Source organism: Clytia hemisphaerica, unplaced genomic scaffold (assembly GCF_902728285.1).
Source record: "Clytia hemisphaerica strain Z4C2 unplaced genomic scaffold, Clytia hemisphaerica genome assembly, whole genome shotgun sequence".
Classification (NCBI taxonomy): domain Eukaryota; kingdom Metazoa; phylum Cnidaria; class Hydrozoa; order Leptothecata; family Clytiidae; genus Clytia; species Clytia hemisphaerica.
Window position 1 is genome coordinate 369,603 of NW_027104424.1, and position 25,638 is coordinate 395,240.

Below are 25,638 nucleotides of genomic sequence, written 5' to 3' on the forward strand. Positions count from 1 at the left end.
ATGAGTCCTGACATTAAGACATTGTTATTACTAGCACAAGGAATGGAGCCTTTTGTTCTCATTCGCCGCATATAATGAAATTGTTTTTGTGTCATTTTCTATATTTTGTAAACGTTTTTTTGTGTTTTTGACCAATTTCTTTAGGGTAGAGAATTTATGTAGATGCTGTTTTACTATAAAAATCATCACTTACAACTTACAAGATTCGCAATGATAATCCTTATCACCATTAATTTTGCAAGACTGAAATCGCAGTGGAAGTTAAAAAAATAATGGTACTAAAAGTACTAATAGGGGGGCGTACGGGTTTGACCGTGTGACGGTATTAACCCTTTTTTCCGTCGGTGTTTCGGTGTTTGAAGAAAAAAGTGACGGTATTTCGTTGTCAAACATGCCATGCGGTGACAAAATAAGGATTGGGCTCTTCCAGAAAAAAATTTTACATGGGGGATGGAGGATATATTGTCCGGGGGGTAGCAAAAAATCATCAAAATTTGCCTTGTCCGGGGTGTAAATTTTCTCTGTCCGGGGGTAATTTGGTGTGTCCGGGGGTCAGCAGATGCTTGTCCGGGGGGTAAAACCTATTGTCCGGGGGGCCAAACCTATTGTCCGGGGGGCCAAAAGTCATCCTGTCCGGGGGGTAAATTACTAAAAATTGTTATATCCTCCACCCCCATGTAAATTTTTTTTCTGGAAGAGCCCATTTTACCAAATTTTGCTGTCGGTGTTGACGGTAATCCAAGAAATATGCGTCGGTATTTCGGTGTCTGCAACCCCCGTACGCCCCCACTACTAAGCTTTGTGGTTCTGTAATGTAAAAGATGGAGAGTGCCTTATGCCAACATACAACAAATAATACCTTTTTAAGCGAATACACGTTTTTTTTATAAGAACATCAAAATTTTTTGAAGCCTTCGGATGTTCTTAACTTTTTGAGTTTTAAGCCTAAAAATGTTCTTAGCATGTTCTTATTTTGACCATTTTGTGAATATTTTTGACTATTTTTCTAAGAAACAGGGTGTGTTTGAGTCCACAAAGCCTTAAATGTTCTTAACTTGTTCTTAACATTTTTGCCTTTGAAGCCTTATGTTCTTATATAGTTTTTTCTTATTATAAAAAACGTGTACACTTGCTCTTGTGTTTGCTCGAAATTTCGCAAGGCTGTAATGGTCGTAACAGCGAACTATTTTGGTGGTTTTGATGGCTCTCATACCCCCATACAAGTTTTTCCTTATTGATCCACATGCTCCTGTTCATTTTCAAAACCTTTATTCCTAAAAGACATAAGAACAATGAGGCATGAGGCTTTAGAATGCCGAAAAAAGAACAATTTTAGAATAACAATGCTGAGCTTGGAATGAATTTTCTTAGGTAAATTTGGGTCAAAGAGGTAAAAAAAAGGCTACAAAGCTTAAAATGCCTCAATATGATTTCCCTGAAATAAGAACAGGGAAAGAACAACAAATTAAAGCTCAAAATTCCATAGAAAAATTCCAAAGCAAAGAATTACGGGTTTTTATAAAAAAGAGCGTGGAATTTAATTTTTGCAAGAGCTGGTTTTTCATAGCCAATTTTTTTTGAAAACATTATTTTTCGAAACTTTCGAGGTTCTGTCTGTCTGTAAAGGACAACTACAACTTTTAGGGACGAAAATTCTTTCATCCTACTTTAAGTGTAAGAAAGTAAGAAGAACAAAACAATTACCGTGAAGTTTTTGTGCAGCTTTTCGCCAAAATGTTACAGAAAATTTGGGGCTTTTGACCTGGAACTTTTGCCAGTGTGCTGAACAGTGCATAAAATTTAGTTGCCTTATAAGATATGAAAAGATGGTGGGTGGGTCCCGTTTTCGGCACCTTCAAATGCCAAAGGTATTACCATAAATTAACATCGATGGAAAATGATAAAAGTTTAAGATTACGTCACGAACATCACTCGCCTCGTTTTGAAATTATCCATGGGAATTAATCCCAACTGATTTTATTAAAACTACTTTCTATTTATAAAAAAATCATTTAATGTCTCAAGGGACATAATAACCGTGATAATTGTTTGAATACGAGGCAAGTGATGTTCGTGACGTAATTAATGAAAAGGTCTATTAGCCCGGGGTGGGTACTTAGGCAAAAATAGGTGCTGGGTATGTGCGGACGGTAAGGGTCGGGGTTTTCACCTTTTAAAGTCTCTCTAAGGGTTACAAAAATCAGGAAATTTCAAAGCAGTCTCTCTAAGGGTGGGGAAAATCACGATTTTTAGAAAAAAAATTTGATTTTGAGAGAAAAAATTACAAAATAGTCTCACTAAGGGTAGGAAATTTTTGAAAATCAGAGAAAATTTTTCGAAAAAGTCTCTCTAAGGGTCACTTTTTCACTAAAATTTGGTCTCTCTAAGGGTCGGTTTTCGGAGGTCCCATCCGCACATACCCCTCATTCACCAACCCTAGTACCCCCCCCCCCGGGTCTATTAGATATGAATATTTCAAAAGTTATCGCCTAAGATTCACGAATGCCATCTATATGTTTCAACGATGAGATTGCATACAAATTGCATTTCCCCTAAGGAAAGGTATCAAAGACTCTAAGAGGTAATAATTAAAACAATTTGAAGTCCTATAGAACTTTCTCTTTAAAATAATAATATAGAAAAATATTTGGGGTATATATATAAACATTGTATTGGGAAGAAGGGAGGTTTGAAAAAAAAATATAGTAAGAAAAAATTATGAGCAAAAAATATAATGATACAAAAAATATATAAATTTATTTATTCATTTTTCTTTAATACAAAAAACTATTGACTATGATGGCTCTCTTGGGATATGTATGATGCGTCAGTCAAATCACCCTTCAAACTTCAAGAAAAGATCCCTCCAGCCAGCTGAGAAAATCCTCTCCCTCCATTTTTCGTTTGACAGTCTAAAACTATTGCAAATTAGGATATTACAAATCGAAGGCTTTACGCAGTGGTCAAAGCAAAATTTTCATCACAGACGGAAATAGACTTTAAGCAACAAATCTGGCCAGATTCTCCATGTTTTGCTGAATTTTGTTGAAATTTTGGAGACGGAAAAGCTTCTTTTTGTACCTCCGTCGGACGGTATTTCGTCTGAGACGGAAAAATTTGAACCCTGTTTACGATCTTTATATCGAACGAAATCGATGACTGATTAAGCACATTTCCCGGTATTTTGAGCCAATTGACATATAAAAATGTCATATTACAAAAGCCAACAGTCTAAATAATTTCATCGTAATACTACAGTAAAATATCTAAAAGGGCAACCCCAAATAAATGGATTCTGATAACTAAACGAAGTCTCTCCATCACGGACAATCGTAATCGATGAAATAGACTATCGGATGCATTCGTTAACTTATCGATATTCAGATTTTGTCGTGCTTTACCAGTAATCGATTACTAAAGATTTTACTAATTGATAATCGATCCTAGAAATCGATAATAGTCAATGTGAATCGATAATAATCATCAGTACGTGATCGATATTCAAACCTCGTAAGATAAACCTCGATTAGTTGTCGATTATTAATTCTAATGAAATCGAATTTATCGATTACGACCGTCCGGTATTTTTCTCTCTCTCTCTCTATCTCTCTTTCTAATTTTACATTTTTATGTGAAGCTATCGTTTTTCTCTAGCGACCAGTTAAACCATTGTTGGGGACAAAAGTTTTATTTGGCAATTCCCTGATCATTCTCTCTGGTTACCGAGTTGATCATTGGGAAATTTCCGTTCAAACAAATTTCTCAGTCTCAGTGGATTCATGAAGATCGTCTCCTGGGCTGGAATTATTAATCAAGTTATTTTGAAATCTGTTCCGAATGTCTCTTACGGAGGACCGGTGTCCTACTGACGCACTACGTGGCGGGAATACGGCGTCACTCGATTCTTGCGTATCCGGACTGACGGGCGGAATATCCTCAGCTGTGGCGGAAGGCCTTTTTACGCTTCCTTGCTGTAAAAGTCTTTCGTTTAAAGATCCAGGTTGCGGTTGTTCCGGAATTTTTTGTGTTTTAGATTTAATCAAGTCCGCAGTCCAACTTTTCTTATCGAGAGTTTTCTTTGGTTTGGGTAGAGTCATTGGCCCTTGTTTGGTAGGTGATTTTTGTGTTGTTTGGTCAGCACCACCGCCAGAATTTTCACTTTTCTCTGTAATGTTTTGTAGCTTTTGAGCTTGGGTAATGTTTACTGTTAATCCAGGTGAACCGTCTTTTTCCGATTCGGCCGAAGCTGTCGAAGGGTGTCTGTTATTCTCAACGCTAACTCCAGATTGATGTAAATCATTGACGTCATTAATCCCAGAATCGACCGAGCGCGTACTCTCAACGACCGCTTTCTGAGGTACTTGAGGAGAGCTCTTAGGCGAAGGTTGTTCAGGTGAGACGTTAATTGTCGCTTTTACGTTAACGGCTTTTAAATGTTTCCCGCGTACCGGTTGTCGCTCTTTCGAGTCACGTTTAACAAATGGTTCCAACCCGTCCAAACTATCGCTCGGGCTTAAATCGTTTAAATCTCCGGGCTGGTCCGTATTAGTAGCATCTTCCGGAGTCAATTCCGTACTTCCTATCGAAAATGAATACGTTGTAGTCTCCAAACGACTACTCGGCGATGATGGTTTCTTTTTTAACGGTAAAGTCACAGGAACGTTAGTAGCCGGTGAACCCTCTAGTCCGGAATCTGGTGATCTCCGTTTATTATCCTTACCGAATTGATTCATCCAAACATCATCATCTATTTCTTCGGATGTAGGGGATACCGGACTACTTGCGTCCGGTAATTCAACAGGACTTTGAGAATTGAAATTAACACTTCCGTCGTCTAGGAGCGATTCTATAGACGATAGCCGGGAATGCGCCGACTCGTAATCCGTCGTGTCGGAAAGTGACGTTGACGTTTGCGTATTGTAGTTTGCGTTGCCGTTGACGTTGGGTATTACGGGCAAGTCGCCGGCGATATCTAGGTGTAAAGAAAGTAAGAAAATAGCGAGTATTTGCACTTTTTATTTGCATCCGTCGGCGGATCGACGGAAGCGATTCGGAATAACCCACAGTTTTGACCTACAAAATCGAGGACGGTGAAAATGTTGATTTACCGTTTCACTTTCTCAGTCAGTCAGGATGTAGACAAATTAGAAGGTTACCGCCTCCGTGGAAGAAAAACGCACGTACATAATCCAGTTAACGTTTCTGTTTTACAGAGTCAGTGAACTCTCGCAATTTTCAGCTCGAAAGGGAAATGTAATTTATTCGAATCAAAAATGAGCTTTTTGAGTGAGGCCTTCTTCTTAAATGTGCATTAGTATACTATAGTCTATAGATAGATTCTGATAATGAAAGTTTGAATAAAAAATATTTTCTTACCCGTTTCAATATCACCCGGTATGTTATCGTAATCACCGGAATTGTCTGGCTGTCCGGGCAACTGTGGCGTTTGTTTTACTGTAGCCGTATTTGTCACAGAGTCGAACTAAAAGAAATATTAAAGGGCTACATACACTACACAATATATTGTCAGGCAATATATTGATGATATATTGCTGAATGTCGACAATATATTGAAAAGGTGTCCGCAATACATTGTCAGCTCGATTTGCAATATTCCAACAATAAAGGGGGATTGTTTACAGAAAGAAAATTCCTTTTTATAATAGAGTACCAGTTGTTTACTTCGTACATTACGGTCCGCAAACCATATTGTTGAATATTGTTCGTCAATATATTGTGTAGTCTAAGTAGCCCTTAAGGATAGCTTTGTAGTCCATTCGCTAGACTTACAGTGCAAACTTAAAGCGATTTTACTTAAAACAATTTTCTTTACTGTGCTCCGCAATACACCTGTTATCTCGAAAATCGGTTTTCCTTGATCAGTGTTTCCGTGAATATTCGCTTACGGCGAACAATCAAACGCCCTAAAATCGCAAAAATTCGTATAGCACTGCGACGGTTCAGCCACTTAATAATTCAAAATCAAGAAATTTTGTTATGAATTTTACAGTACAGTACACCGCTGAGTATACAATTCATGATATGCATCATTGCAATGTCTTCCACGGACCCAACAGCTGATTGGTTGTGACATATTGACTGATATTACGTCACTTACAACCAATCAGCTATCGGGTCCGTGATGTAATGTCAGAAGACATTGCAATGGTGCATATCATGAATATAATAGAAAAAAGCCTGATACCTTGATATGTAACAGTTCTTGACTGAATTCGGATGCGATATTACTATCATCTCGTTTATGCTCAGCTGGAACTTCTTGAACCGTTTCTGGCACCGGTTGCCCTGAAGTTGAATGAAATTCACCATTATTAGTTGAGTAACGCAGTACATTTGCGACCGTAGTCGTGGGCGACCCAGAAGGCTTCCTTAGCTTTCTACCCAAATGAAGGGGAGGGCGGCACTCCATTCCCCGGATTGTTCCAATCACCCTTGATCTTTAATTGCTGAGCATCATGTAGAGAGGCATCAAGTACCATTGTACTAAGTATGAAGTCTTTGGTATGACGACCCGGTCAGGGGTTGAATCCACGATGTTTTACCTTTATGAATGGATGTTTTACCTTCATGCCGCGGCTACTTGTGTCAATTTAAACAGTATATTTTGTACTTATTAAATACTATCGAATTTAGGGATAACCAGTAATGGTTCGAGAACAATCAGGGTTACGGTGACTGACTGTACGAGAGAAGACAGATGATCTAACGGTAGGCGAGGGTTGAAAATATTTTGCTTATGAATGGTTGAAATCGTGGCCAGAAAATTTTCCCTGGTGAATTCCCCTCCGGGAATCGTTTAAATAAGTTGTTGTTTACATTTGTGTCAAATGAAGGCATTACATAGGTTTTTATATGATCGACTTCGACCATGCTCCGAAACGAAATGAAGCCATTCTATTGGTTACATTCAAGTGTTACGTCACTTCTAACCAATAGAATCGGAACCGTCACGTGTGAGCATGGTTTTAAATTTAAAACGAGTAAAGTTAAAAGGTCAGAAAGTAGAGCTTATAAGACAGGTAGGGAAACAATCTGTGCACCGTTAATCCCAATACTAATTTGCACAGGATAGACCTTATCAGAGTTTTTGATTTTTCTAAAAAAGCGATGCATTGTGGGATTGTTTCGAGTGTATTAACAATAGAATTTCCACGAGGAATTCCTAAAAGATTTCTATTGTAATACACTCGAAACAATCCCACAATACATCGCATTTTTAGAAAAATAAAAAACTCCAATAAAGTCTACTGTCCTATCATCAGCAAAAATAAGGCTTTCGAACGATGTGGGAACGTTAGAATCCTGCGTGACATATGTAAATCTCTTACTTTTCTTGCGCATAGAAGGACGGTTGAATTTCTTTTCTTGCATCGTAACCTAGGTGACGAAGAAATCACGGTTATTAACTTATTAGGCATAAAGTTCGCTTCGTTATTAGACTGGAGTCGTTTATATTATCTGATATTCCGATAGTGTATTGGCGGCCGCCCACGCTAAAGCTCTGAAGGAGCGGGCCAATATCACCATCGGAGACCTATAGTAGTCATCGTTTGATGTACCGCATCACAGTCGTGTCTAGCTGTCCTTACACTTTTTGATCGACTATCGGTTGCACCCGACTGAATTTAGCATGAAAATCTCTGCTGCCTGAGAAACCTTACAGAAAAATGAAAAATGGTAACCCAAAGGTTCCAGATGTTAAAATTTTCCCGACCTTCAGAGCTTTAGCGTGTCGGAAGAAAATTTCTACATCGAGTACCAGATAATCGTTTATAATGCGTGTAATACTAATAATACCAATACTAATAATAATACGAGATTTAGTTTGTATAAACTAAAATTTTTCCCTCCATCCCTTTTTGCTTTATTTCTACTATGTCTGAATTAGTCGTCTAGCTTGCTAGACTACTTCGTTATTCGTACTGGTAGAACGGCGAAAAATGGTGCTCCTCAGATAATACATATGTTATATTCGTATACTCAAAGATGCCTATTAAATGCCCTCCCCGTTTGTTAATTTTTCGTTTTTTTCCAACACCCCCAGACTTCGTTTATCAATTTTTAAAATATTTTCAGCTAGTGAGAGTCTCTTATTTTGAAAAAAAATAAGCTAAAAAATGATGGAAGTGATAAAATCTATAGAAGCTGATAGTATCCCGTTTAAATTAATTTCAAATTTTTGTTTTACACATATTATAAACGACTCCAGTCTTATACGCAGGCAATTATGCTAAACGGCGTGGTGACGGAAAAATTACCAATAAATGACCTAGAACTACAATGAGCAACAAAATAGTAGTCGATGGTTAAGCTATAATTTTCTCGATAACTTACCTCAATGATATTTGTTTCATCCACGAATATCTAAAGATAAAAATCTCCAGTTTAAAACTCTTAGATGTAAATGTTGGAAACCTTTAGTTCAGCCGTATTTAAGTATTTATTACACGAATATTACTAGTCATTTTCATTAACACGATTCGTGTTAATACAAACCCCCTTTGATTAAAACCAGCCTCTGTTTCCTTGAAAAAGCAGAAAAATTCGTGTTAGTTTCAGATCGTGCAAATTTCAATGCCGTTAAATGCTTGCCTAGTTATATTCGTGCAATAAAGTATATTACAAATATAGCTCCACTTCTTTATGCTTTTCTTCCAAAAAAAAAAACATTAGCCTAGTGAACTATATACTTTAACCTGTTTAAATTTCGCGAGATTAAATTTCGCGAGCTAAAAAATTTCGCCAGAAAACAGCTGAAAATAGCCATTTTTGCCATAAATGGAGACTTGGAACTAGTTTCTCCGCCAAAAATACAATTTTAAAAGTTTTGTGGTGGATTTAATTTCGCGAATCAGGAATCTCACGCGTGTTCGCGAGTTTTAATTTCGCGAAAATAAATCCGATTAAAGTAATCCCTTCTTGATACGATTTTTGAAAACTCCGATCGAAGATAGAAATTCAACTTAGAAGTTTAAAAAAAGGCCACGTGAGATTTTTAGTTAGAAGAAAAAATGTCAATTCAGACAAAATAATACAAACCCTATCGTTTAGTATAAGTAGTTCCACAGCTCTCGTTTGCAAAGACATATCCATAACTGCTGATAATGAGTTAGCATCTCCCCTACAAACAAATATGTAATTTGCAGGACTCGTTTGGTACTCTTAGGCTCCAAATAAACGCCCCTCTGCTTGTTAATTTTTCGAAAATTTTCCAACCCCCGGAACCTTATTAGGACCCCCCCCCCCCGGTTTACTAATTTTTAAGAATATTTTCAGCTGTGAAAGAGAAAGCCCCTTATTTTGCTCTATACAGCTTGATTTTGGCTTATATTTACCTTATTTTTGGGTTTTCAGAAGTACAATTTCGAACCCCCAGGCAATTAGGTCCCCCCGTTTATTCGAATCCCCCCCCCCCCGTTTATTTGGTAAAGTACCGTTTGACGATTCAGAAAAGTATTTTAGTTCAAAGCTTTCTCGGTTTCTTTAAAATTTTCTTGCCTCAAAAATCTCTTATACTGTATTGGTAGTCTTACAGTCAGCTCTCTATAATTCCTCTATTATTCAAATTTTTTGTAATTCGAACTCAAATATTGGTCCCCTCAGCGCTGGGAGGTGGTTTAAATTACTCTCTGTTATTTGAATCTTTCTACAAATCGAAGTAAAATGTTCGAATTAAAGAGAGTAATATACTGTAGTATATTATTTCTAGGTTGGAAAGTTATTTTCTTTCTATAATCCCTTAATAGAAACTGAGATCGACATACTTTAAACATTAAATACTCACTCGGGCCTTAGTAGAGTAGGGCCAAAGACGATAGCCAAGTTGCTCGGACTCATTTGGTTTTCATGTGCGTGATTTGCAACTCTGTGGATAAAAGTGAGATTTTTCATGGCATAAAAAAAAGAGCTTCTAATTAGCGGACATTATCGGGGAAACGAGTAAGTGACCGCTAATTAGAAGTTTTTTTATGAGGATTTGACTAGGAAATGGCCGGGGAAATTAGAATTGTCCGCTAGAGGTGTAAAACTTTTTGAGTGTCCGTTGATTGGAGGTTTTACTGTATAATATCTTTTGATGAATTCTAATTAGAATATAGCATCTACTTTCCAGCTCTCTTCTTTGTGCACTTTACTCGCGCCAATTCAGTCCCACGTCAAAACTGCAAAAACAGTTCATAGATTTTTTTAAAATAGGGGAGTCGCTGGATTAACACGATATTTTGCCTTGATGAAATTAAAAAATCAATAAAGGATCCTAACAGATAGAAAAAAGCTGCTTTCATAGAAAACCGTAGTAAAGAGACAAACCTTTTCAAATGACGTATTAGTTTTCCAGCGGTGTAGAAGTTAGCGGAAGGAAGTCGTTTGACAATGTCGTGGACTTTTTTGATAACTTCTTCGTACTGTGATGCGTGTTGGTCATCAAGCTCATCAAGGTCTGATAATTTGATTGGTCCGCTTTCCTATAGAATGAATAATGAGAGAATGAATCCTCAGAAAAGAAAAGAATTTCCTCAGAAAATCAGGCTTTCTCACATTTTGAGTAGATCTTGATTAAATGGAAATTTTTAAGAAACATCACAAAGAATTAATGACTAACTCTCGAGAGAATCCCCCAAAACGGATTTCCCGGTATATTTCCAGCATTTTTTGGATTTCCACCGTTTTCCCTGCTATAATCGACTTTTCCAGCGATTATTGGATACTTCCGGCTAGAAAGATTAATTCATTTGAAAATTCATTTTCGACTGGAAGAATTCAAATCATATTCTAGGCATTGCCAATATACATCTTTATGCAAAAAATCAGGAAAAACTAACCATAAAATCTTGAAAATCTAAAAAGACCGGTTTCTCCGGCATATCCTCTGAAGAATAAAATTTTCATATCGAAAAAAGGACCTGGTCACTTTTAAGCCATTGCCATTCTGTATCATGTGTAAAAAAATCAGAAAAAACTAATTGGCCAGTCTCGAGTTAAGCTGGTAACAGACGAATGAACCGACGAACAGACAAAGGTTTATTCAAAGGAACTCCAGGTAGAAGCTTGAACTTCGAAAATGACTTCGAACATTCATATTCTGTAAAGACAAACCTTGGCTAGGTCGATAAAAGGTTGATACAGCTTGAACGTCAATAACGGTTCGGGTAGCTAAAAAGTCGAAGAGAGATTAAATGTTTTAAAGATATTGGAGAGGTGTGCCGGTATGCTGAAAAAGCAAATTAAACAACTAATAGAATTTCTCATAGAAATTTGCGCTAGCCCGGCGCCGAAAGGAGAGAAAGTTGTTTCTTCTTTTGTTTAAAAATGTTGTAGAACATTGGATCCAAGAGTTGATGATTCATTTGTGTATAATATCTAATATGATGATGTTATGAAAGCCCAACTGCTAACCATGGATTGAAAGCGTATGGAATGCTCGAATTTCCACATACCAGTTTCCCAACAGAGTTCGATGTCTGGCGCAAAAAAATATTGGGACAGGCTCCAAATGACAGAAAACTAGATAACTGAAGGCCATTGCAGAAAATACAGCTGAGACTCTCTAATTTGACGTTCTAGTATTAGATACGCTCTATTAATCGATAATATTGAGAGCCACCGTCAACATGAAACTCTCATAAACAACGCTCTACTATTGGTTATGCTCCCTTATTCGACGAAAATCCAATTTCCCTTGAAAATCGAATTAGAGAGAGTCATCTGTAACTGCATGCGATAACAGAAAATAATCAATGATCTTCGACCATGTTCGCACGTATCGATTCCGTTCCGCTCCGCTCCGAAACGAAAAGAAGCCGTTTTATTGGTTACATTCAAATTCTACGTCACTTCCAACCAATGGAATGGCTTCATTTCCTTTCGGAGCGAAACGAAATCGCTACGTACGAACATGGTCTTCATCATCATACCTGTCTGAGATAGAGTTTGAGTACGGATGCGATAAGCTGTGGTTGTTGGTGCGTTGAGGTTAAATCGATCAAGTGACCTCCCGTTTCAAATTGCTGTAAAAAGTGAAAAATAAAATTCGAATTATTTTTTGTACCCGACTTAAACATTGAACAATATTCGTTCATCTCAAAAATTAAAAAAAGGGACGGTACTCTGAAATTCATGATATGCATCACTGCAATGTCTTTGACATCACACCATCGACCCATCAGCTGATTGGTTGTAAGTGACGAGTTAAGTACGTGACAATAAGTCACTTGCAACCAAGGGTTGTTGGGTCCATGATGATGTAATGTTAGAAGACATTGCAATGGTGCATATCATGAATATTATATAAAACACTATATTCATGATATGCACCACTGCAACGACTTCACAAAATTATACAACTTTACTGTTTTTTTCCACCCAATACGTCACTTTTTCTATTTTTTAAGTGACGTATTGGGTGGAAAATTCTTAAAGTTCTCAGAAGACTCTCCAGTGGTGCATATCATGAATAGAGCTTCTCCGTCTCTAACTGAAGCAAAATCATGCACCATCTTTAATTGACTTCGGCACAATTTTGCTTCACTTGCCGTAGCTTCATGAGAAAGAAAGAGTAGATCTATCTAGTGTTTTATGATATGATTTCTGTGGTATGTATGGGTGAAATAAACTTTAAGAAATTTTCTTAAAGAACGAAGTTAAAGTCTCACTTCTATATAAGTGTCCCATCTTACTATTTCTTAGACAATATAAGCAAGACAAAATAAAAACCATCAACACCATTTTATATCCATACAGGATAAAAGACTCATTTTAGTTCTTCCACCCTTACTTTTCAGGTATGAAAAGAATTTTTCCAAGGCTTCTTTTGCAAATTTTGCCATTTTCCAGGGGGTATTCGCACATTTCTAAGAATCAATCTTTTTTTGCCTTAAAAATGTTCGTCCACCCCCTGTATGGAAATTTAATGGAACAGCCCAATCAGTGTAGTAATTCAATGATTTCATTGTCACTTTAAAACAGAGTCAAAGAAGAAATTAAACCATACCTGACAAAGTTTTTCAACCTTGGATTTGACACCTGAAACTCGATACAATCCCTATATAAAAAGAAATTATTCTATTATGTTGTATCATTAATTACGAGGATTTCATAACGCTCTAGCTCGGTAAAAAATTGAAATAGCTCCATTATAAGAAGAAGAAGAACCCCACTCGATTCGTTACCTTTGAGAAAACTGGGAAGTACATTAGTGCAGGATCCGTTGATTCATTACCCATAAGTAATACGCACTTGATTTCACACAAGAAGAAGGTTATACACGCTTTTTATAAGAATAGTGCACTTTGGTTGAGGGTGAGCATGCCTATTGTTCTAACTCTGAAATCTCACCCTGATATTCTTATAGAAGTTATTTTTATAGAAAAAAGCGTGTATTGCATCTGATTGTGTGGCCTTTCATAAGATATTGTGATCTATTTACTCGAGGCAAAGCGAAGTTGAATACCATTCACCGTTTTTTTTGGAATCTACGTAAATTCTGCGTCAGCTGGTATATAATTGGAAGGCATTCGAAGCAAATCTGACGCCATAGGAGCCTCTGAAAGGGCTCGACAGTGAACGTGTTAAAGAGATATATATTCCTTGTTCGAAGTAATCAGCGTCCACTCGGGTATTAGCGAGTTTATGTATCGGAGGATATCGAGGGCGACGGTAAGTGAAATCAATACAAAACAAAATCGATAGTTGATGTACGGCTCTATATCGCCTTTGCTCACCTAAACAGACGACGGTATTTTGGCGTTTTTACCGTCGTCGAGCAAAGTGGACGGCGATTTCGACCCCATGTCAACTTTGCTTTATACCGTCCCCCTCGATTTATCTGAAATACATAAAATCACTATTAAAGAGGCTACAGATTCCTTACCTTAGCCCCTAGACCGATCTCGTCTAACGTATCTATACATTTCTCCATGATGTAGGGGATATCTTTTCTCTTAGTGGCTTCTAAATGTTGGTGAAAATCCACACCGAAGGTGGTCATCTTCCTTGGTAATCGCTGAAAAGAAATAATGATATTCATGACGTAATGTTTTCTACTGAAAGACCCCGGTTTTTGCCAGTAGTGACAAATTTTATACAACTTTTTTCTAGTTTGAATTTGCCACTACTGGCTAAAACCGGGATATTTCCGTAGAAAGCATTACATCATGAATATCATGAATAGGATGCTATAATGATACACACGAAAAATTTAAATATGACGTGAGCTATGGAGGTTTTCATGTTTAGTCAAGTTACGTAATTCCCGCCATTATGAAAGCACACGTTCGAATATGTAGAGGTAATCCTTAAGGCCGGTCTCCACTTGCACGCGCTTCAATCGCACTTTTTCGAGCAAAGCTTCCACGCTATTGGTCAAAAGAAAAATGAAGCAACTCCATTGGCGCGATCCGATGTAACAGTTAAAAGCAAAAAGGATTGAAGCCCAAAAGTGCGATCGCAGCAGGTGCATGTGTAGAGACAATCCTTACAGAAATCGAACGTTTGCTTCCGTAATGGTGGAAATTACATAACATAGCAAAACATTCAAAAACCTTTATGTAAACCCTGTAGGTAGCTCCTCAATTCCGATCAAGAGAAATCATTGATCTGAGTTTTTTTATTGAAAGGATACACTCGAATAATCTAATTCTGCCGTGGATGCACCCACTGCATTGTAAATTTTTATTTTTCTATTTTACATTGAAAACATATATCATTGGTGATAATTTGAATATATGCATTTTGACCTTTAGATAAATCTGCCTCGGTACCCCATGGGATAGATAGGGTGGAACTCGACGAGAGCTCTTTTAATGAAATCTACAAAATTCTAAGCTATTAGTATAGCAAGCTAGATTACTAATTCAGATATATTACACGCATTATAAACGAATCCAGTCTACTGAGCTATACAAATCATTGAAGCAGCTTCTCAAGCCCAAACACTCAAAATATTTTGATTGCAGTTGATTGGAGTTTCTTTTTATCATAAGGATACACTCTAACAATCTGTTTTAGGTCAGTAAAATAAACTTTGGGAATTAATAGCTGTATAGTCCGACAAGAACCAGAAGAGTTTAACTGAGGCAGGTGGCACAAAATTATGCAATCATTTATAGAGAATGTTGTACAAATGATAAAAACTCTTTAATTTTATGCACTGTTAGTCTACACAATGGACAGCTCCAGACCTTTAGGCCTTACTAGTAGGAGAGTACAGGAGTTTAACGCTCGAAACGAAGGAAGATATGACGTAGCCTATGCACTCTTCGATAAGTTTTTGAGTTCTTAAAAATTAAAATGTTACCTTGTTTCCGCATTGGATGGCCAGTTTTTCGAGACACTTTTTGTGGCAAATTATACCACACTGAAATAAAACACAAAATTTATACTTCAAAAATCTACCTTAAAAGGAGAGAAATAGTTGGAGAAAAGTGACGAAATCGTTTTCTCCAGCGAAAAACCTTTCTGGCAAACATCAAAGATTCCCAAAAGTAACGAAGTTTTCCCCGACGAAAAGTTTTCCTCTTTTACAGATCAAGATTTCGAAAACCCAAAAAATTAAGAAATCGAATGTTTTAAATGCAGCGTTTCCAGGCTTAAAATTTTTATGTGGACATTGGTTACAAATCGTAATTTTTTAAAGACATCTCATCTAAGACTGCTAAGACACGAAGAAGTAAAATATTCGCAATAAATCCATAAAAGTTAAAAATTAAAATATTCACAATCGCAACAACAGAATTCTAAGGTATCAGAAAATTTAGAGAGGATTTTTTCAACTGTCAAAGAAAAACATAGGGCAAAAATGTTCTACTGCGGTATAAGAATTCCATTTTACTACCAAAAATGGACAAGAAAAATGTTATGCACCATAATGTTATTTCTGAATTCGAATTAGCTTTGAAAACATAAAATATTTTTTCTTTTTACGTATAGGAGCTATGATGAAAAAAAGTCAAAGATATAATGTATTCGTTGTGTTCTTTAAAAACAGAAAAGGTATATTTCTTGTACCATTTAAAACTGATCCAAGAGATCAAGTTAACATTCAAATCGAGTAGTTAGCAAGTTTATGTGTGTTTTTTTTGCGACTGAGACGGTTAGCTTCTGCTTTGTCTAGATTGTTTCAAGTCTATGTATTTGCGCTTTTGAGGACGGTTAAGTGACTGAAGCGATTTGGAATAACCCACAGTTCTGCCCTGCAAAATCGAGGACGGTAAAATTGCTGATTTACCGTCGTCCTCAGTTGGTCAGGATCTAAAAAAATAGAACCTTACCGTCTCCGTCGCAGAAAACACACATACATAAACTCGGTTGTAAAACACAGAGGACGACGGTAAATCAACACTTTTACCTTCCTCGATTTTGCGGGTTAAAACTGCGGGTTATTTCAAATCACTTCAGTCAATCCACCGTCCTCAAAAGTGCCAATACATAATCTCGCTATTAAAATTTGCGAGCAAATAAGTCCCGAAAAGACCAATCTCGGATGGAAGATAAAGCTACTTATACAAGTTTTCAGTTTTTCTTGCCTTGAAAAGATTGAAGTTCTGATTTACATACCTTTTCGCATTCGAATCCATTGAAGTAGACTAAACTTTCGCACTCTTTACACTTAGAAGCTGTCCGCAGTTTCTTGAATTTATGTGATTTCGCTGCCGTTGAACGTTTCTGATTTTTTTGACCACCTCCTATGAAAGAAGATAATGAGTTCAAAGTAAATTTTTTCGTCTGAGATGGAAAATGGTGATTATACAGCAAATTAGCATTATATTCTTGAAATTTTGGCAAAATATGCAGAATTTTGTGACGGAAAACCGCTTTATATATTTCCACTGAAACGGAAATCTGTCTGAGAGGTAAGAACTATTAAGACGCGCACCACCTCCCTCAAAGAGCCTAAACATCCTCAGCCCCAATTACCTTAAACGCCTGCAACCTTGATCAAATAAAATCAATCTAAATAAGTTTGTCTTAGTACAAATAGTGGAGAAAACATCCTGCACATTGCCCGATGATGGGAGAAGAATCTCTCGGAACGTAGCCACCAAACGTTGATCTCGTGATCCAAGCCACAATAAACTTCCAATATATAAATATAATCAAACTTCACATATCATCACGATACTTTCTGATTACGTCATGGATTTAATTCGGAAATCGATTTCAATTTATCGATTGAGATCATTTGGACGAAGGGAAAACTTACGGGTATGACTTTCGTCGTCGGAGTATGTTTCGGTAAGCTTTCGCGCACTGGTAGGACTTGCTTCTCGTGAGTTCGGTAAAGATCGGCTACTTTGACTATCTGTATCGTCCGTTGCTGAGCCCTGTAGTAAAACAGTTAAAGTTAAAAGCCACTAGACGGTCCCCGTCGTCGCAAACGCCGGTTAAACGCCGGTATCATAATAAAATAATAAAAATCTATATAACGCTGGGCTATAGCGTGAAATGAATTTCTCATAAATCTATTTAGTATAGTAAGATTACAAAAGGGAATGAAGTTTTCCGAAAAACCCAAAAAGAGGAACTTAACAAAAGAAGTGATTCCTAGCGTTTCCAAAAATAAGTCTTTTTAACCCTTTATTATACAAAAGTCTTTTTCGTGCGTAAGCAACATTTCAATCACCAGATGCGACGCCGGTTGACGGCTAGTCTATATACTTGAAGCGTTGTTTTATATGAGGTAAGGGGTAGACATTTTTGCCGGGGTTCGAAGGACTCGTGGCCGATTTCGTCTCATCTTTTAAATAAGTTTGTGCGTTTTTTATGAAATAATATCATAAAAACACTTTCATCCTTTGATTTGACTTTTAGAGAGTGAATCTTATAATCATTTCAAGGTGTAAGCATTACTGTTTGTGAAACCAATATCAACACCATTGAAACATTTGAAAATAGCTTTACCTTATTCCTAGGTAGAGATCCTGCCCATGCCTGTTTTGGTTTTTCGCTTTCAGAGTTGATGCTCATTCTTCGGTTGCTATGGAAATCATCACTGGATATTGCCAAAACATTGCCGTCTGTTTGGTGTCGCAAAGAGTTGCTGGAAAGAAGTAAGAAAAATTACAATTAACAAATACCGTAATTTGTTTTAATGTCGACATCCCTCGTCTAATCCCGACACCCTTTTTATCTGCTGAAATTGAAAGAAAGGTCAAAACTATTTTTCTTTGCTTAGTGGTCAGAGAGGAATAATTTGTCAGTGATTTAAACTTTCATATTATTCCTGTCTCTAAAGAAGGGTGTCGGAATTAGACGAGGAATGTCGATATTAGACCAACTTACGGTAGGCAGAAAGTTTTAATCCAATTGTCAGTCCTCGTCCTTTCCCTGCCCACTGTCCAAACGTTTTTAAAATAACGAGTTTATGTGACGAAAGCGAATAATACGCAGTTCTGGGTCGCTAAACGAGGACGGCAAAAGTATTGATTTGCCATCGTCCTCAGTCAATCAACAACTAGGTCAAAGACAAATCAAAAGCTAATCTTTCTCTGTCGCAGAAAAAACGCACCAACATAAACTCGTTAATAGAAGACATGAAGATTCAATAGGACCTCGGTTTTAATTTCTACAATAACAGAGGTTTCAAAATAATTTATTTTAGCCATGAGTTTTGCGACGTCTGATTTCACTGGCCAAAGCAAATTTTTTTGTCTCAGACCTGCTCAGACTAGAAAGGACTTTAAACAGCCAAATCAGGCAAGATTCTTCATATTGATGAATTTCGTGGAGTTTGGAAAAGCCTCTTTTTGTACCTCCGTGAGATGGAAATCTCTGAGACGGAAGAACTTTTAAGGCCGGTCTCGACTTTAGCGCGACATGAGCGAAAACTTTTTGACGTTTTTGTAAGGTCATTGGTCGGTTGAATAATGCAGCATTTCCATTGGTCGAAATTGACGTAACGGATGAAAAAAGTAGAACTTTCTTCAACTTTTTTTTTGTTTGCGCGAAACCTTTTTATGACGTAATCTTTTCTTCGGGCAAAAAAGGTTTAGAAAAAAACTGTCGCCCATTTCGCGCGAAAGTGGAGACCGGCCTTAATAATAATAACACTATGATTTACAGGACAGTGGAGACTCTCTAACTCAAACCTCTATAACTCGAACAAGTTTTACGGTCCCTTCAGTTAACAATGCATTATAAACCATAATCCATAATCGGAATTTCCTTAACTGAAACAAATTTGTGTTCCCCGTGTGTATTGGATTTAAAGAGACTCCACTGCAACAATACTTACTTGGTCACTCCCTCGCCGCGGTATGGTTCAAATTGATACGTAGGACACATAGCTTGGTTAGAAGTCGATTGTTGCAGTTTGACAAAGTCAGCAAATTGTTGGCCTTCTTCGTAATTCTTGCAACTTTCCGCTAGCGTTTTGTACTGAAAAAATAAGGAGAAATGATATGGTGAGATTAAAGCAATGATCTCTAACTATTTAACTGGACCGAGCTTCCAATATACACGGATACCATCTTGTTTTCAATTCTGGTCGTTTGAAATTTGACTTGAGATGTTAACTATTTGTGTGACAAAAGAAGTAAAAAATAAATTTTCCGTAAATCAGCGTAAATAATAATTTTTTCTCTACATGGCTTTTTAAAACAATTCTCCCCTATTCCCCCTTTCCAATTTTCTGGACACAGGCTGTACCGTTATTGAAAAGCCTATAATAATATAATAATAATATAATAGCTAAAGGTACTAATAGACCATCATCTCTGAATCTTACCTGGACTGGTAGAGGATTTAGCAGTTGGTGCATCATTTGAAAGTACGCTATAGTCACTTGTTTCATAGTCATGTCACATTGATAGACTAGTTGCCTGAGCTCTATCAGACTCTCCGATTTCATGCGTTCAAGTTCTTGTTGGCGGCGGTTGGACTCGTTCACGCATTGTTTATAATAGTGTTCAGAATCGTCTGCACTTTTAATGAAGTCTTCTTGACCTTTCTTCTTGCCGATTGAAAAGCCTTTTTCATCTTTTCCTTCTTGTTGTAGCTTGTTAAACTAAAATGGATATCTTTCATTTAGAACCACTTTTCTAACGTCTTTAAAAACTGTCGAACGTGCTAACCGCACTGGCTCAACTTCAGTATCTTTGAAATCATTCGTAGGCCCAATTGTAAACTTAATGGCTTAAGACAATTATAGCATTTTGGGTTTTAGCCTCATTTTGATGAAAAACTCGTCCCCAGGTCTCAAAAATTAAAACTTTGAAAAAATGAAAAAAACACCCCCAGGGATTTGCCCAAGGATCAAGTGTGCAAAATTTCAGCCCAATCAGACCATTTTTGAAGTCTCCAGCCTGCCCCAAAATTTTAGCCTCGTTTTGGCGAAAAACTCGTCCCCAGGCTCCAAAAATCAAAATTTTGAAAAAATGAAAAAAACACCCCCAGGGATTTGCCCAAGGATCAAGTGTGCAAAATTTCAGCCAAATCGGACCATTTTTGAAGTCTCCAGCCTGCCCCAAAGTTTAAGCCTCGTTTTGGGGAAAAACTCGTCCCCAGGCCCCAAAAATCAAAATTTTGGAAAAATGAAAAAAACACCCCGGGGATTTGCCCAAGGATCAAGTGTGCAAAATTTCAGCCCAATCGGACCATTTTTGAAGTCTCCAGCCTGCCCCAAAGTTTTGGTGACAGACACACACACACACACACTGACAGACAGACAGACATTCTCAGATTCTAGCTCAACTGAAGTTGAGAAAAGGCTAAAAATTTCCAGAATCGGCAATTTTTTTGGAAAAGCAAGTTTATTTTTTGATGTGATTTCAGCCCAGGGTACACACAGGGTAGACCTTGCGCTAAATTGAAGGCGGGAAGTGGTTACCTCCGTCAAAAAGCTGGCCCCTCACACCTACAGAATAAAAATTTAATACCAGTTTAACTTAAAACTTATACCAGTCGCACACTCTCAAATACAATATAGAAGATTTTAAAAGTCTGTAAACTTGATTTCAATGTTACATGAGATAATCAAGGTCGAAGACGTCAAAGGGTCCTTTGACTGTGATATTTGACGTCAAAATGAGGGATTTGGAAGATTTCTTGAAAGATCTTCTTCAAAATGACCAATATTTGCTTGTATACTTAGCCTTAAGAAGCCTACTATTAATGCAACAACAAGAAATAATTCAAACCTTTTCTAGTTCTTTCTGTTTTCTCATGTATTGCGCTTTGGCGTTCCTCAAATTCTCGCGACTCTCCGCCACCCGTTTCAGTTCGTTCTTCCACTTTCCTTTCAGTTTGGACCTTTTTGCATCGTGATCACGTTGTCGCTGTGCTAATTTCTAGAATTTTTTATAGATAAATAAAGTTGGGTTATACCAGAATATAATGCTTTCCTAGTCTATTTTGTTTTCTAATCTAGGGAACAGTTGCCTTAAGTATGTCTACATTAGCCTAAAAATGCGGTGTAAACATATTTTTTCTATAAGCTCTGAATTAGACAACTGGCTTTCTGCCCTGCTATTCTAATTGTTATAATAGGCAAATAGTGGGCAGAAAGTTAGGTTGCAGTTAAAATTCTTGCTCGAAAAATATTGGAAGAAACCATTGTATGAACGACAAAAGAGGGAAATGCATGATTTTATACAGCCAACTTTCTGCCCACTTTAATTCACAATTCGAATAGGCAGGGCAAAAATTGGGCTGTCTAAACTAGGACTAAGAATTAGTTTGCTCAACTGGGAATCTGAAATTTGTGCCTCACTGTTTGGAAAGACTGAGTTATCTGAATGTTAACGCTAAAGCTTCCATAGAAATATCATTTGCGTGAGAAAGCAAAAAAAAAAAATAATAATTCTTACATCTATGATTCCTTTCAGTGGGTTTTCACAATTCTTTCCAAAATTATTTGAAAATTGGATATCATTGTCTAAGGCAGTGACAAAGATTGATTGGAAAGGCAGAAAACTCTGAAGAAAAAAAAAAAGAAAAATGAACTGTTAAATTTTGAAGGTTTGTTGTGAAATGCAAAGTTGTTGCAAAGTTTAATATATTTATCTATCAAAATTTGAAAATACTAGCCAAACAATATACCCTTGCTATTCAGTTTGATTCGGACCAAGAAATTCTATATTTTGTCAGCGGTGCAATTTCATTTGATTTCATTAAGTACCCAATATAACAACGTTGTGAATGAGGATTATTTCTCTTAAAAATATGCTATTTCAATCATGAGTTTTTATTTGTTTTTGATAGGCATTTACAGTAATTACTGAAACTGCTCTTTAATTCAAATGCTAAAAAAATCATGGATAAATCTTTGAGACTCACCTCTTCAACAATATTACTCCTTGTAGTTTGTGCAAGTTTGGCAATTTGTTTACTGCAGTCAGCCTCTGTAAGAAACAAAGTAGTAATTGAGAAATATTAGTTTAAAAATCTCTTAATTTGCAGATCACTGTGCTTGGCAATCTAATATAGTTAAGGGGAGGGGTAACCCAAGTTCCCAGTCAATTCAGAAAATGAATATGACAGTATCACACAATAATTAAACTATACGACACCTTTGCTTAGTTTAGGGAATTTATAAGGTGTTTAATAAAAATGTCAAAAAAAGAAAGTTTTACCAAAGTGAGAGCGTTTTTCCAAATAATTCAGAATATCTTTAGCATATTTTGTCCATACTTTGGTTCTCTGAAAGAAACAAACAGTATAAAGTAAAAACAAGTTCAGTCTCTTTTAAGTAATTACAGTTGTTTTACTACAGTGGTCAAAGCAGTTTTTTTCTGTGAGACGGAAAATTTCTTAATAGAGATATTTTGGTGTACAGTGACACCCGCAGGCCCCATCATGGTTGGGGCCGAGGCGAGGGCCAGAAAATTTCAGATTTTTTACCCCCTAGATTGGCTAGAAAGGCTCTAAAATTTGTTAATTAAAACAACTCAAAATGTTCTTAAAATGCCGATCATACAGCGAAAATACACATTTATCTAAAAAGGTTTAAAAATAAACATGACCAAAATGTAAAATCAGCCAGAAACACAGTTTTAATACGAGATATCTTTCTGATGGAATTATTCTAGAGAATAAAATCACTATTTGTTGCTAAATAATCATTTCTAACTGAGACGGAAAACTTTGACAACAATTTCAGTGAGACGGAAATCCGTCTGAGACGGAAGAACTTTGATCACTGTTTACTACCATTAATCCCTCCCTTGTTATTCTTGTTGAAAACATCAAAGACCTCTGCACAAAGTTGGCTGCTTTTTACCCCTGGATAAGTTTTTGCTCTAATCATTCCTTCTCCAGCAACGTGTGAACTACTGGTACAGCAGACCCTTTAAACTTTAGACGGTGGGAAATTAGCATATTTTCTTGAACTTTTGGTAAATTGTGTAGAATTTTGAAACAGAAAAGCTATTACAGTTTTAAGAACAAATCACTCACTGTTAGGGTCAACTCAACACTGTCTTCAATGCTCCGTAAAGTTTTGTCAAGTTCATCTGTTCTTTGAATACTCAAATCTAAAGAAGAATTGCTCAAATATAAGTGAAAAACATCGTGATAAGCGCTTTTTTCTAGTCCAAACAAAGTCAGTACCTAAAAGGGCTAACTTAGAATAATTCTTGCTATGGAGTTATTTCCTCTGAGGTTGTATTGAGATTTCAGCTCCATCATTTGCACCAAACGGAAATCGATAATTATTGTTTTTATAAAATGGGCTTTTTTAAAATGACTTGTACCATAAATCCATAATAACAACCTCCTCGATTTTGTCACTTATTAAAATAACCTCAAAAAATACCTTTAGGACTCAATGTTGGCGAGGATGGTGTTGTTAATTCATTATCATGAGATATTGACCGATAATCCAGAGAACTACCAAGTCTTTGTAAATTCTGATGTAGAACTTCATAAGAGTTATTATGGTCTAAACTGTCTTCACTTTCATTTTTATCAAAATCTTCATCATATTGTTTGGGGTCGTATTCTTCATCATGATGAAAATGGTCATCATCTTCCTAAAAGGGGGAACAATCATTAACATATAACATGATTGAAGCCACCATTTTCTTCCCACAGGGTGTCATTGGCAAGTTGAGGATGGCAAACTAAAGCAATCATAATAATCCCCAGTTTTGACCCAGAATCAAGGACAGTCAAAGTGCTCCTCAGTCAGTTAGGATTTAGAAATCTAAAATCAACTGTCTCTTTTGCAGGAAAAGCATCATACTCCCTATTAAACTTGCTTACGCTGAAATCCTTTTCTTGGTTCAGAATATTAGGGAAAAAAGATTATGTTTGAAAATTAGGCTCTTTTAAAAGTGTTGAATTAGTAAATTGACCTGACAAACGCTTATTTTCAAAAACAGCTCGTAAGAGATGCACAGCCAGTAGCCGTATATTATTTTTGTATGTTCTTTGATGGCATACTTGAAATTTGATATGATTGATGAGTGCATCAAGTTTATCTCACGATAATCAACTTAAATCTTGGTTTTAATTTTAATTTAATTGCCATTCTCCCAAGACACTTTTTTTTAACCCTGGAAAATATTAAGTCCTTTAATTGTCTATCAATTGTAAAATATAGTAAAAATCCCTTAAAATGGAAAGACATTTGGGTAATTTTCCACTTGAAAGAACAAAAGTACAAAAATGCAGAAAGATACATCATAATCAGAAAAGGAAGGGTTTATGTAAGCCCCAGCCCTTCTTAAGGGACACCTTCTTGAGCCCCCCCCCCAAACAAAACAAAGTAATTACCTGTTCTAAGCCTGCACTTGGTGAGTGGGGTGAGTCCTTGTCCCCCAAAACAAATTCTGAAACACTGAAAACATAAAGTTCATGAAGACTCATGTCCAAGGGTGAAGTTGATGTTGAAGATGGGCCCGACATTTTGTTTCCAAAATATTTCACATCAATCATAACATTATATTACAATGAAAATAACATCTCACGTTATTTATAACTTTTCTGATTTTTTATTGCAATTTGGTCCTTAAATTCATTGTAAATGAAATAGTTATGTATGCAGTGTCAATCAATACATTTAACAATAATCTGTGAAATCTCTTGTTTCAATTCAGTGAAGTAGTTTTATATGAATAATTTTAATGTTGCTAGTTCTGAGTCCTAGAGAGTGTTAGTGTATAGATATTATTAGCTTTCACTGTCACCATAATAATTATTGATAAATAATCGTCTTCTGAAGATTTTTGGATGAATAAAACTTCACCATATTATTTGAATGAATCCTCCCTTTTATTTATTAAGATATTTTAAACACTAGACATTAGCAGTACTATGAAGTCTCGCATCAATATTATTGCAACCAAAATGTTGATTTGTTTACTGAAGCACTTCAAAAATATATCTTTCAGTATGTATCGACAATCAAAACAAACTCCTTAAAAACAAATTTTTCACACAGTAGAAGTTTATGCTATACACTCAAATGGCAAGTTTTTAATCATTTTTGTATGCGCTCTTCTCGTATTCTTTAGATAAATACAAGTCCCTACTAAAGTAAACAATTTTGATTTATTTTCCAATTTCATCCCTTCTCGGGTTACAGAAACAAGTTTATCTTATAATAAGTAAGGTGCTTGCTCAGAATTTTCTTGTGGTTCGTTTATTATGCATTGAAAGCACCAAACAAGTTAAATGGTATGC

General features: G+C 36.4%; 1 protein-coding gene across 2 annotated transcripts in view; it reads right to left on the reverse strand.

The window, feature by feature from the left end:
* Window positions 1-2,588: 2,588 nt before the first annotated feature.
* The window catches only part of LOC136820425 (rho GTPase-activating protein 45-like), a 46,635-nt gene continuing 23,585 nt past the window's right edge, over window positions 2,589-25,638 (reverse strand). For both annotated transcript variants that reach the window (XM_067076607.1, XM_067076606.1), the window contains exons 4-28: window positions 24,730-24,793; window positions 23,768-23,984; window positions 23,410-23,486; window positions 22,587-22,653; window positions 22,291-22,355; window positions 21,822-21,929; window positions 21,153-21,302; window positions 19,742-20,020; window positions 19,250-19,392; window positions 17,917-18,055; window positions 17,219-17,339; window positions 16,573-16,700; window positions 15,314-15,373; window positions 13,889-14,020; window positions 13,010-13,060; window positions 11,934-12,026; window positions 11,116-11,172; window positions 10,330-10,484; window positions 9,806-9,886; window positions 9,061-9,142; window positions 8,356-8,385; window positions 7,350-7,398; window positions 6,206-6,306; window positions 5,377-5,482; window positions 2,589-4,972 (exon numbers count right to left, since the gene is read on the reverse strand). In XM_067076607.1, the coding sequence (XP_066932708.1) occupies window positions 3,750-4,972; window positions 5,377-5,482; window positions 6,206-6,306; window positions 7,350-7,398; window positions 8,356-8,385; window positions 9,061-9,142; window positions 9,806-9,886; window positions 10,330-10,484; window positions 11,116-11,172; window positions 11,934-12,026; window positions 13,010-13,060; window positions 13,889-14,020; window positions 15,314-15,373; window positions 16,573-16,700; window positions 17,219-17,339; window positions 17,917-18,055; window positions 19,250-19,392; window positions 19,742-20,020; window positions 21,153-21,302; window positions 21,822-21,929; window positions 22,291-22,355; window positions 22,587-22,653; window positions 23,410-23,486; window positions 23,768-23,984; window positions 24,730-24,793 (3,778 nt within the window). In that variant the 3' untranslated portion in view covers window positions 2,589-3,749. The remainder of the gene's footprint in view (window positions 4,973-5,376; window positions 5,483-6,205; window positions 6,307-7,349; window positions 7,399-8,355; window positions 8,386-9,060; window positions 9,143-9,805; window positions 9,887-10,329; window positions 10,485-11,115; window positions 11,173-11,933; window positions 12,027-13,009; window positions 13,061-13,888; window positions 14,021-15,313; window positions 15,374-16,572; window positions 16,701-17,218; window positions 17,340-17,916; window positions 18,056-19,249; window positions 19,393-19,741; window positions 20,021-21,152; window positions 21,303-21,821; window positions 21,930-22,290; window positions 22,356-22,586; window positions 22,654-23,409; window positions 23,487-23,767; window positions 23,985-24,729; window positions 24,794-25,638) is intronic.